Source organism: Lolium perenne, chromosome 6, assembly GCF_019359855.2.
Source record: "Lolium perenne isolate Kyuss_39 chromosome 6, Kyuss_2.0, whole genome shotgun sequence".
In the NCBI taxonomy this organism is placed as follows: domain Eukaryota; kingdom Viridiplantae; phylum Streptophyta; class Magnoliopsida; order Poales; family Poaceae; genus Lolium; species Lolium perenne.
Genome location: NC_067249.2, coordinates 101420186 through 101432124, shown reverse-complemented (window position 1 = coordinate 101432124; position 11939 = coordinate 101420186). Strand labels below are relative to the sequence as shown.

Here is an 11939-nt window from a genome sequence, read left to right as displayed (position 1 = left end):
TCTGGTGCCATTTTAAAATTCGTCAATACGAACTGTTCTGTTTTGACAGATTCTGCCTTTTATTTCGCATTGCCTCTTTCGCTATGTTGGATGAATTTCTTTGATCCACTAATGTCCAGTAGCATTATGCAATGTCCAGAAGTGTTAAGAATGATTGTGTCACCTCTGAATATGTCAATTTATAATGTGCACTAACCCTCTAATGAGTTGTTTCGAGTTTGGTGTGGAGGAAGTTTTCAAGGATCAAGAGAGGAGTATGATGCAACATGATCAAGGAGAGTGAAAGCTCTAAGCTTGGGGATGCACCCGGTGGTTCACCCCTGCATATATCAAGAAGACTCAAGCGTCTAAGCTTGGGGATGCCCAAGGCATCCCCTTCTTCATCGACAACATTATCAGGTTCCTCCCTGAAACTATATTTTTATTCCATCACATCTTATGTGCTTTTTCTTGGAGCGTCGGTTTGTTTTTGTTTTTGTTTTGTTTGAATAAAATGGATCCTAGCATTCACTTTATGGGAGAGAGACACGCTCCGCTGTAGCATATGGACAAGTATGTCCTTGGTTTCTACTCATAGTATTCATGGCGAAGTTTCTCCTTCGTTAAATTGTTATATGGTTGGAATTGGAAAATGATACATGTAGTAATTGCTATAAATGTCTTGGGTAATGTGATACTTGGCAATTGTTGTGCTCATGTTTAAGCTCTTGCATCATATGCTTTGCACCCATTAATGAAGAAATACATAGAGCATGCTAAAATTTGGTTTGCATATTTGGTTTCTCTAAGGTCTAGATAATTTCTAGTATTGAGTTTGAACAACAAGGAAGACGGTGTAGAGTCTTATAATGTTTTCAATATGTCTTTTATGTGAGTTTTGCTGCACCGGTTCATCCTTGTGTTTGTTTCAAATAAGCCTTGCTAGCCTAAACCTTGTATCGAGAGGGAATACTTCTCATGCATCCAAATTACTTGAGCCAACCACTATGCCATTTGTGTCCACCATACCTACCTATGCTACATGGTATTTTCCGCCATTCCAAAGTAAATTGCTTGAGTGCTACCTTTAAAATTCCATCATTCACCTTTGCAATATATAGCTCATGGGACAAATAGCTTAAAAACTATTGTGGTATTGAATATGTAATTATGCACTTTATCTCTTATTAAGTTGCTTGTTGTGCGATAACCATGTTTACTGGGGAACGCCATCAACTCATTGTTGAATTTCATGTGAGTTGCTATGCATGTTCGTCTTGTCTGAAGTAAGGGCGATCTACTCTGAGTTGAATGGTTTGAGCATGCATATTGTGAGAGAAGAACATTGGGCCGCTAACCGAAGCCATGTTCCATGGTGGAAGTTTCAGTTTTGGACAAACATCCTCAAATCTCTAATGAGAAAAGAATTAATTGTTGTTGAATGCTTAAAGCATTAAAAGAGGAGTCCATTATCTGTTGTCTATGTTGTCCCGGTATGGATGTCTAAGTTGAGAATAATCAAAAGCGAGAAATCCAAATGCGAGCTTTCTCCTTAGACCTTTGTACAAAGCGGCATAGAGGTACCCCTTTGTGATACTTGGTTAAAGCATATGTATTGCGGTGATAATCCAGGTAGTCCAAGCTAATTAGGACAAGGTGCGGGCACTATTAGTACACTATGCATGAGGCTTGCAACTTATAAAGATATAATTTACATGATGCATATGCTTTATTACTACCGTTGACAAAATTGTTTCATGTTTTCAAAATCAAAGCTCTAGCACAAATATAGCAATCGATGCTTTTCCTCTATGAGGACCATTCTTTTACTTTCAATGTTGAGTCAGTTCACCTATTTCTCTCCACCTCAAGAAGCAAACACTTGTGTGAACTGTGCATTGATTCCTACATACTTGCTTATTGCACTTATTATATTACTCTATGTTGACAATATCCATGAGATATACATGTTACAAGTTGAAAGCAACCGCTGAAACTTAATCTTCTTTTGTGTTGCTTCAATGCCTTTACTTTGAATTATTGCTTTATGAGTTAACTCTTATGCAAGACTTATTGATGCTTGTCTTGAAGTGCTATTCATGAAAAGTCTTTGCTATATGATTCACTTGTTTACTCATGTCATACACATTGTTTTGATCGCTGCATTCACTACATATGCTTTACAAATAGTATGATCAAGATTATGATGGCATGTCACTCCGTAAATTATCTGTGTTATCGTTTTACCTGCCGGACGACGAGCAGAACTAAGCTTGGGGATGCTGATACGTCTCCGACGTATCGATAATTTCTTATGTTCCATGCCACATTATTGATGTTATCTACATGTTTTATGCACACTTTATGTCATATTCGTGCATTTTCCGGAACTAACCTATTAACAAGATGCCGAAGTGCCGATTCTTTGTTTCTGCTGTTTTTGGTTTCAGAAATCCTAGTAAGGAAATATTCTCGGAATTGGACGAAATCAAAGCCCGTGGGCCTATTTTTCCACGGAGCTTCCAGAAGACCGAAGAACACACGAAGTGGGGCCACGAGGTGGCGACACCACGTGGCGGCGCGGCCCCGGGGGGCCCCCGCCGCCCAATGGTGTGGCCCCCTCGTGCGGCTCCCGACTGCGCCCTTCCGCCTACAAATAGCCTCCGTGACGAAAACCCCGCATCGAGAACCACGATACGGAAAACCTTCCAGAGACGCCGCCGCCGCCGATCCCATCTCGGGGGATCCAGAGATCGCCTCCGGCACCTGCCGGAGAGGGGAATCATCTCCGGAGGACTCTACGCCGCCATGGTCGCCTCCGGTGTGATGTGTGAGTAGTCTACCCCCGCACTCTGGGTCCATCGCAGTAGCTAGATGGTTCGCGTCTCCCCAGTGGGCTATCATTGTCGGATCTTGTGAGCTGCCTACCATGATCAAGATCATCTATCCGTAATTCTCTATGTTGCGTTTGTTGGGATCCGATGAATAGAGAATACTTGTTATGTTGATTATCAAAGTTATGCTTATGTGTTGTTTATGATCTTGCATGCTCTCCGTTACTAGTAGATGCTCGGGCCAAGTAGATGCTTGTAACTCCAAGAGGGAGTACTTATGCTCGATAGTGGGTTCATGCCTGCATTGACACCTGGGACAAAGGATGAAAGTTCTAAGGTTGTGTTGTGCTGTTGCCACTAGGGATAAAACATTGATGCTATGTCTAAGGATGTAGTTGTTGATTACATTACGCACCATACTTAATGCAATTGTCTGTTGCTTGCAACTTAATACTGGAGGGGGTTCGGATGATAACCTGAAGGTGGACTTTTTAGGCATAGATGCAGTTGGATGGCGGTCTATGTACTTTGTCGTAATGCCCAATTAAATCTCACTATACTCATCATGATATGTATGTGCATTGTCATGCTCTCTTTATTTGTCAATTGCCCAACTGTAATTTGTTCACCCAACATGCTGTTCGTCTTATGGGAGAGACACCTCTAGTGAACTGTGGACCCCGGTCCAATTCTCTTTACTGAAATACAATCCACTGCAATACTTGTTCTCGTTTTCTCGCAAACAATCATCTTCCACACAATACGGTTAACTCTTTTGTTACGACAAGCCGGTGAGATTGACAACCTCACTGTTTCGTTGGGGCAAAGTACTTTGGTTGTGTTGTGCAGGTTCCACGTTGGCGCCGGAATCCCTGGTGTTGCGCCGCACTACATCTCGCCGCCATCAACCTTCAACGTGCTTCTTGGCTCCTCCTGGTTCGATAAACCTTGGTTTCTTTCTGAGGGAAAACTTGCTGCTGTGCGCATCATACCTTCCTCTTGGGGTTGCCCAACGAACGTGTGAAATACACGCCATCAACTACCCCTGGCCGCACGGTGCCCTGCGCGGACACATCCGTCCTCGGCGGAGCCGCTGTTGCCCCGGGCGGCACAGGGCGGACGCGAAGGTCCGGACATCACCACGACGGCGCGGTCCCCAGCAACCACCTGCGCGAAGGAACATTGTGGAGTCTCTCTCGGCGGCACGGACAAGAACTGTGGCGCTGGGACACGGTAGGGCGGCCGATGACGATGATCGGAGGCGACATTGGAGACGTGATAGAGCGGAGGCGGTGTCGATGGCGTGATTGCATGTGACCGTCCAGGCGTGGAGCTAGGGTAACGACGCGTTGCACGCTGGAGGCCCATCAACGCTCGGCCGAACCCGACCCATCTCGCTTGGGGCCCATCTGCATGCTCCGCTGATCCCGCCTTCGGAACTTCGAATCGCGGCTTGATCGTCGCCGCGCCCACCACCTGGACCGGCGAACATCTCGCCGCAGCCCCCGTCGCTGCACCTGGCCGCCTTTGCTCGACCCATTCCTCCACCACCGGCGGATCACCCCTGGCGCCGATCGTTGACGAGACGATGAAGTCCGGCAGAACTGCCGGTGGTGTGATCCTCCTCGACGGCAGGGGACCCTTCCACGCCTTCAGCCGCATCGATGGCTTGGGCAAACACACCCCCGGCGGCGAAGAGGACGCAGGCCTACTTCCAACCTCCTGACTGGAGGTTCTTGGTGGCGATTAAGACCTTGCCCTCGACGCACTCGGCCTTGAAGATGGATCCGCCGCCGGCTGCTTCTCCCATGACCTGGATGCCAGGCTACCTCCTCCGCCACTGAAATCTCATCATCTCTCTCCGAGATCTCCCCAAGGAGCCCAAAACGTGATCCCGATCCCGAGGAAACGGTCGCCGGCGCGGCCGCTGGCGTCACTAACAGGCAAACCGGCGGTAGCACTAGCCTCCTTCGGGGCTTCCTCGTCGGCGTTCGCCAGGCCGCCTCACTCATCTCCCTTGCCTCCTTGATTAGTTACATGTACAATCGATAATCCACGACACCACGTTTTACGAGAGGGATACACGATATGTAAAGAATATAGTAGTAATCAACGAAGAAGCATAGTTTCTGAAATGAATGTTATAGGCGACATCGTACAAAATCTTGAATGGAATTTATCTAACGGTAAGTAGGGTGTGTTTGAATTGCCACCGAAGTATGCCGTTTTTGTATGTATAGTAGTAAAAAAAAATTCCAAGTTTCTGGTAGTCTTTCACTCCCCAGCCAATGTTGACCAATTTTTGGTAAGCAGCCTTGGGAAAAAACCGAACGCACCCGTAAACTGTACTACTCCACTACTCGACAATGCCCAGGACCGAAGACTTTTTTAGCTTGCATCAAACAGTCCACTGGTTAGAATACACCAAGAGACAGGCGAGCGATTGCCCCGAGGCCGAGGCGTCCCACCACACAGTAGACTAGAGTTCACACCGTTTCTCATCTCTACGACCGGCGTGCGTCGGCCTTCTCTCTGCTCTCACCGCTCTTCTTTTTCGTCGGCTCCCCCCTTTCCCGCTGGGACGACGTGCCCAAACGCGGAAACTTTCCCTCTAGTCTTCCTCGCCGTCGCCGGCAGGAAGCGGAGGCGGAGGATCTACTCTACGCAAAACGAACTCCGGGAAATGGAGCCTTCCGTTATTCCTAAGCTGCTCCTCCTCTTGCTCGCGCTGTCGGCGCTCGCCCCCGGCCGGGCGGCCGCCACCGGCGTCTTCCAGGTGCGCCGCAAGTTCCCGCGCCACCAGGGCAGAGGTCCCGGTGGGGACGAGCACCTGGCGGCCCTCCGGGAGCACGACGGCCGCCGCCACGGCCGCCTCCTCAGCGCCGTCGACTTGCCCCTCGGCGGCAACGGGCTCCCCACCGAGACAGGGTAATAATCAATTCCTCTCTCCGTTGCTTACTCTCTACGTATGTTACTAGTACTACGATTCCTTCTTCTCTCGCTCTTTGCCGCGCGCGGCCTGATTGGAGCGAAGCGCAGGCTCTACTTCACGGAGATTGGGATCGGCACGCCGGCCAAGAGCTTCTACGTGCAGGTGGACACCGGCAGCGACCTGCTCTGGGTCAACTGCGTCTCCTGCGACACCTGCCCCCGCAAGAGCGGCCTCGGGGTAACTCACTACCTCACCTGCCTCCGCGCGCTCATTCGATGCTTCTTTCCGTTTCGGGCCGTTCCGTTCCTGAATCCCGACCACCGAACGCGCTGGCTTGCAGATTGAGCTCACGCTCTACGACCCGGCGGGATCGGGGAGCCACAGCGGGGTGACGTGCGGCCAGGACTTCTGCGTGATTGCCAACGGCGGCGTGCCCCCCACCTGCCCCTCCGCCTCCTCGCCCTGCGGCTACAGCATCGCATACGGGGACGGAAGCTCCACCACCGGATTCTTTGTCACCGACACCTTGCACTACAACCAGGTGTCTGGCAATGCCCAGACCGCCTTGGCCAATACAAGCATCACGTTCGGGTGCGTTTCTCTCTATAAACCAGTCTGTAGTAGTATTCTTCTTTTCGCGGGTCCAGCTCATGATTCTGCATTCGTTTGCAGGTGCGGGGCTAAGATTGGTGGGGATCTGGGCTCCTCAAACCAGGCCCTTGACGGGATTCTTGGCTTTGGCCAGGCTAATTCCTCCATGCTGTCGCAGCTCGCCAATGCAGGAAAAGTCACCAAGATCTTCGCGCATTGCTTGGACACCGTAAATGGTGGAGGCATTTTCGCTATTGGGAATGTCGTGCAGCCCAAAGTGAAGACCACGCCGTTGGTCGCCGGCATGTATGTCATTTTATTGCTGCTCCATGTTTACTTCCTTCAAACCTATATATCTTCACCTCTTCTCCATGTGGAGCTATCCTGTTTAATCTCATTCATTCAGTTTTAGATAGTCTAGCATACCATCCTACTCCTTGCTATGAGACAGAATTGGTACACCATGTGTTCCCATGTCCATGTGGTTAATGTGTGGGGGCTTGTCTATTCATCACAGGAAGCTGATTCCATCGATTTCTATCTGCGGTATGTGCCAAAAGTAATTATACAACATTGCTTTCCTAATTAGGAAAAGCCGGTCAAGAGTTAGCTACAAGCTAATGAAGGCTTCAAGATCTAGCTGATAGTAGTAACTTGGATGTGACTTTTCCAACTCAGCATTCAGAGCTTTCAAGCAGTGCTTCCCTTCAAGTCCTGATTGTTAGACCGTTGGTCACGCAACATTTCCGAAAAACGATTCAACTCCTGATTGGTGGATCATAAACACACATACTGAGTCCCGTCATAAAACCCTAGAGATCCATTTTCTAACACGCTACATCAGATACTTGGTTGAATATCCATTTCGGACAATCCTACATGTTCATGTGTCCGCAATAAAATTAAAAGGGTATTGTAGTTAGGTTGTACTACTAACTGTAAGTCGAATGAAATGTTTATTTAGCTACTTCTTGTAGAAAACCATGGTGGCTCTCTGGCCTCTGCACCTATTGATGCATGTAACCATCTTTATTGACAAGTTCTAATCCTTCAGAAGATTAAAAAAAGTTCCGACTAAAGAGCTAGAACACCCACAATAGCTATTTAATTATATCATCACTATTTAGGCACAGACATAGTTTTTATTTTTGAAAAGAAGGGTGCTATGTATTTATCCACATCACAATGTTTTATTTTTGACGCCTTATGAAAACTTACTTTGTAGGCCGCATTACAATGTCAACTTGAAAGAAATTGATGTTGGTGGTGCTATGCTACAGCTCCCAAAAAGTATTTTTGATACACGTGAAAGTAAAGGCACCATCATTGATAGTGGAACAACATTGGCCTATCTACCAGAGGTTGTTCATAAGGCTATACTGTCTGAGGTACGCAAACTTCTCTGTTAACCAATTCTCGCAGTGGAGGGCTGGGTTTTCTAATTGTTTTATCGTCTTGATGGTTTGTAGGTATTTGCTCAGTATGTAGATATGTCCTTTCATGATGTTGAAGATTTCCTTTGCTTCAGGTATTCTGGAAGGTATGCCTGGTGCACAATAATGACCAATTATACACTCGCTTGCATGAGCTTGCATTAGAGGGTAGATATTGATACTAGCCTTCCATTCAACACAAAGAGATTATGTCCTTGTGTGGTCTCTTTTTCTGCTAAACAAGAGTAGACTAGGCCCAATGGGGTATCATAAGCAAAATGAAGATTGTTATTTTGGTTTTTATTGTCAAATGTTTCTAACTCATTCTCCCAAATCTTTTGCAGTGTAGATAATGGATTCCCCGTTGTCACCTTTCACTTTGAGGGAGACCTTTCACTCAATGTTCAGCCACATGACTATCTTTTTCAAAATGGGGTAATAAACCTCATCTTTTGTCTTGTTTTTAGTGTAACTAGCAACATCACATCTATAGTTTTGGCACATAACTCAATTGTCCTTTACTTCCAAATGTGCACATTTGATGACCCTTTTATTGATATTGATAACATTACTCATGACATGAAAACAAAGGATAGGCTTAAGAATCTAAAAATCATGATGGATATTATGTTCAAATATTGAGAAAAAAGAACTGTTACTCCACTTTTTTAAAACCAAAAAAACTGTAGGCCGGAGGCCCTGACAGTAAAACCATTATTGATAAAAGGCAAAAATTTATAAGAGAGGGCAGAAGGTGTAGCCTGAAGACTACAAATTGTTTTGACAGACAATAAGAGCTAGCCTAAGGTCCTCCTTCATTCTGTAAGAAAGAAGGAAAATGTTTCTTTTGGTGGAGAAGAACCAAAGCTAGGATTTACATTGTCAAAAAAATTAGCAGTCCTCTGCTTCCAAATGGAGCAAGCAGCAGTAGCGATAACCTTGAAGAAAAATGGTTCGCGAAAAAATGTTCTAGCAGAGGAGAACATACTGGCAAGGTCTTGACTAGCATCCAGTCTAAGTTTGATCGAAAGCCAACAACGTTCTGTGAAAGAGCAGTTCCAGAAAAGACGGTCTCTTGTTTTCCATGACAACTATCTTCGCAGAGCACAAAACCAATGTTACCAGTCCAGAAACTTTTCCTAGGAGCCAGAAGGCCTTTATCAGATCCACGGCAGGGGCTTCAATATGCTCACAATTGAGGTTGTATATTCTTGAAACAGCAACGAAGGACCTCAGCTGTACATTCAGACATCATGTTCATTCATGTTTAGGCCAGCTTGGGCTTGAAGGACTAATCTCCGGAACTCATGAAATTCTTCAAGGGCTTGGGTAGATGAAAGATTGAAGATAGGTGAAAGGCTTCGATGGGATAAGCTAGCAGGAGAATTTCCTTGACTGGCCAGTTTATCAATAGCAAAGGACAGAGCCTGGAGAATTTGTTGAAGCAAATCTCCGGTATCCAATATCACTACGAGAAAGTGCTGAACCGCAAGACATGATTTTGCAGCTATCAAGCCTTTTGAACACTGAGCAAAGCTTAAGAATGTCTTTCCACCGGAAAGAGCAAGAGATCGTTGAGGCCTGACAGGTGGAGTTGTCATTTAGGCTCCAAATGAGTTGAATCCAAGGGGTATCCATTTTGTTACAGAACTTGTGAAGAAATTTAAGCAGGAGTGTTTATTTTGTACAGAAAGATTGACAATTGCAAGCCAACCCTTAAGTTACGGCCTACAAACAAGATCCCATGCAGCAAGTGATTTAGGTATTTTGGAGTTACTAGATTTCCCTGTAGGCAAATTCTCCTAACAGTGCCTACAATTTCAATAGCCCATCAACAAGCCATAGGGCGCCTAGGTAGAAAGTAGGGAGAGCACTCAAAGGGCTTTGGTGACAACAATTCTTCATCCAGCGAAATCAAGTAAGATGTAGAAGCAGTTCTACAGTTTATTCGATCTATATTTCAGTCCCTCTGTGGTGACACTACAGTATCTGGGATGACCTGAACCTAATTTCCAGAAGCCCCCCTTGCTTTTTATTTTTAATCGATCATCATGTCTCCTAAGGGACCGTGGTGCCTTTTTTGGCCTGGTTACCATTTGTAGTAACGTAGGTCGACAAAATTTTGGCATTTAATTTGTATTATCTGAATTCTGTGCAAATAGCTGTGCAACTAATTTACCCTTGTTATTTTGGTAGTTGCTACTTTCCTATGAGGTTACCATTATTACCAGTGTTAAGTTTTCAGTGCCAAGTTAATTAAGTCACTGTCATAGTACACATTTCGTACTTGAATATACAATACTGCTATGCAGAACGATTTGTACTGCATGGGGTTCCAGAGCGGTGGATTACAAACCAAGGATGGGAAAGATATGGTGCTTTTGGGAGGTATGTTTCTTTGAACTATTAAAGTGTTATGTTTTCTCCCGTTGCTGCACCTGATGTTTGCCAACTTACTTTCCAGATATAGCATTTTCAAATAAACTGGTTCTGTACGATTTAGAAAATCAATTAATTGGATGGGACAATTACAACTGTAAGTTTCTTGTGCTTTTCCTTTAAAAATACTTGCTTAATATGGCAACAATATAATATTTCTATGTCCAACCTGCCCCTTTTTGTTTCAGGCTCCTCTAGCATTAAAATCAAGGATGACAAGACTGGATCGGTATACACTGTGGATGCACATGATATTTCCTCTGGATGGAGATTTCAGTGGCACAAGTCCTTGTTTTCCTTGTTGGTAATGACTTTGTTGACCTATCTAATGTTTTAGCACGACTTTGGGTTCATGGAACTCTAAGTGCTTGTAACATTATTTTTTCTGTTCTTCCGGGGAAAAAAAGAATAGTGGCTAGATCGTATACACCTATATGGGAAGGCGAGGGGAAAGGAAATACACCGACCACCATCTAAGGTTTGGTCAACTGATTGTCACATGAATAATACTTATTGAAGTGATCTGCCAAGGGTTTTTTACTGATAGCATCTGTAATGCATTCGATGTTCTGGTAGTTGGAGAATAATTTATTTTCATCATAAATGACATTCATTGGATTGATCACTGCGTATACAACTGAAAGTCATCTGTCCAGCAAAAACCGTGCAAGATATACAACCCTTTTGGCTACTTAGACAAAACTGGCCTCTTTTTGAAACTAAAATAGAGAGAATTCCTTATTTGGCCTTAGGGCATCTCCAGCGGCGCGACGCAAACGGACGCTCAGTGACCGTTTTTGTCCGCCGATGACCAGAAATGCGTCTAGGGCCTGTTCCAGCGGGGCGACGCAAAGTGACCGGGCCGTCCGCGGAGACGCAAACCTGGCCTAAATATGCGCCTCGGATGCGTCTCTGCGGACGTCCGGAAACGTCCGCTCGTGTCTGGCGGACGTTTCGGCTGGCCCGCCTGGCAGCGACCCTGCGTCGATGCGTCTTCTCAAACACGCCAGCGACTGCAAAGCTGCGTCGCTTCGGCACTCTGCGTCACGTTAATGGCGACGATGCCTCGGCTGCCGAGCGGCCGCCCACCTCCGCCAACCACGTTAATGGCGACGCCACGCGTCCGCGGCCACCGCATGCCGCCGACCTATATAAAGGGGCCGCGCGTTCTTCTTCCTCATCCACTCCTCCAAAGAAACCCTAGCCGCCACAAAGCTCGAGCGTAGCGCCGCCTAGGTGTTCCTGCGACGCAGCCAAGCCCGCGAGGAAGTCCATGGCCGGTCCTGGTGGCCGGCGAGGCGGTCGAGGCCGCGGCCCTGGGCGCCCCCGTGGCCGGGGCAGGGCCGCCGTGGTGGAGCAGCTACGGCCCCACGCTCGCCGTCGCCGCGCCCTCCTCGTCCTCGCAGAGGAGCGCTCGCTTCGAGTTCCTCCTCCGCATCGACGACGACCCACTCGCCATCAAGCGGCACCGGACAAGTTCGCCGAGTTCGCCGACGGCGTCGAGCCGGCGCACTTGCAGCTACGGGAGGCCACCGCAACTCTCGCCGCCGGACCGTGGAGGTCCTGTTCGACGGGCAGGCAAGATGTACCCGCACACGGGGTGGGACAAGTTCGCCCGCGACCTCGACCTCGAGCCACGCCGCCTCACCTTCCTCTACGAGGGGACGGCGAGATGATCGTCAAGGTGTTCGACGACACAGCTGCCGCGGGCACTACCACACCGACGACTCC

General features: G+C 47.2%; 1 protein-coding gene across 1 annotated transcript; it reads left to right on the top strand.

The window, feature by feature from the left end:
- The first annotated feature begins 5283 nt into the window (after positions 1 to 5283).
- On the top strand, positions 5284 to 10748 carry LOC127307430 (aspartic proteinase 36). Its single transcript, XM_051338157.2, has 10 exons — positions 5284 to 5741; positions 5853 to 5982; positions 6086 to 6336; positions 6418 to 6642; positions 7562 to 7724; positions 7806 to 7876; positions 8114 to 8204; positions 10082 to 10157; positions 10234 to 10305; positions 10397 to 10748. Exons 1-10 carry the CDS (start codon positions 5497 to 5499, stop codon positions 10543 to 10545), a joined length of 1473 nt encoding a protein of 490 aa, XP_051194117.1. The 5' UTR covers positions 5284 to 5496; the 3' UTR covers positions 10546 to 10748.
- Positions 10749 to 11939: the final 1191 nt, after the last annotated feature.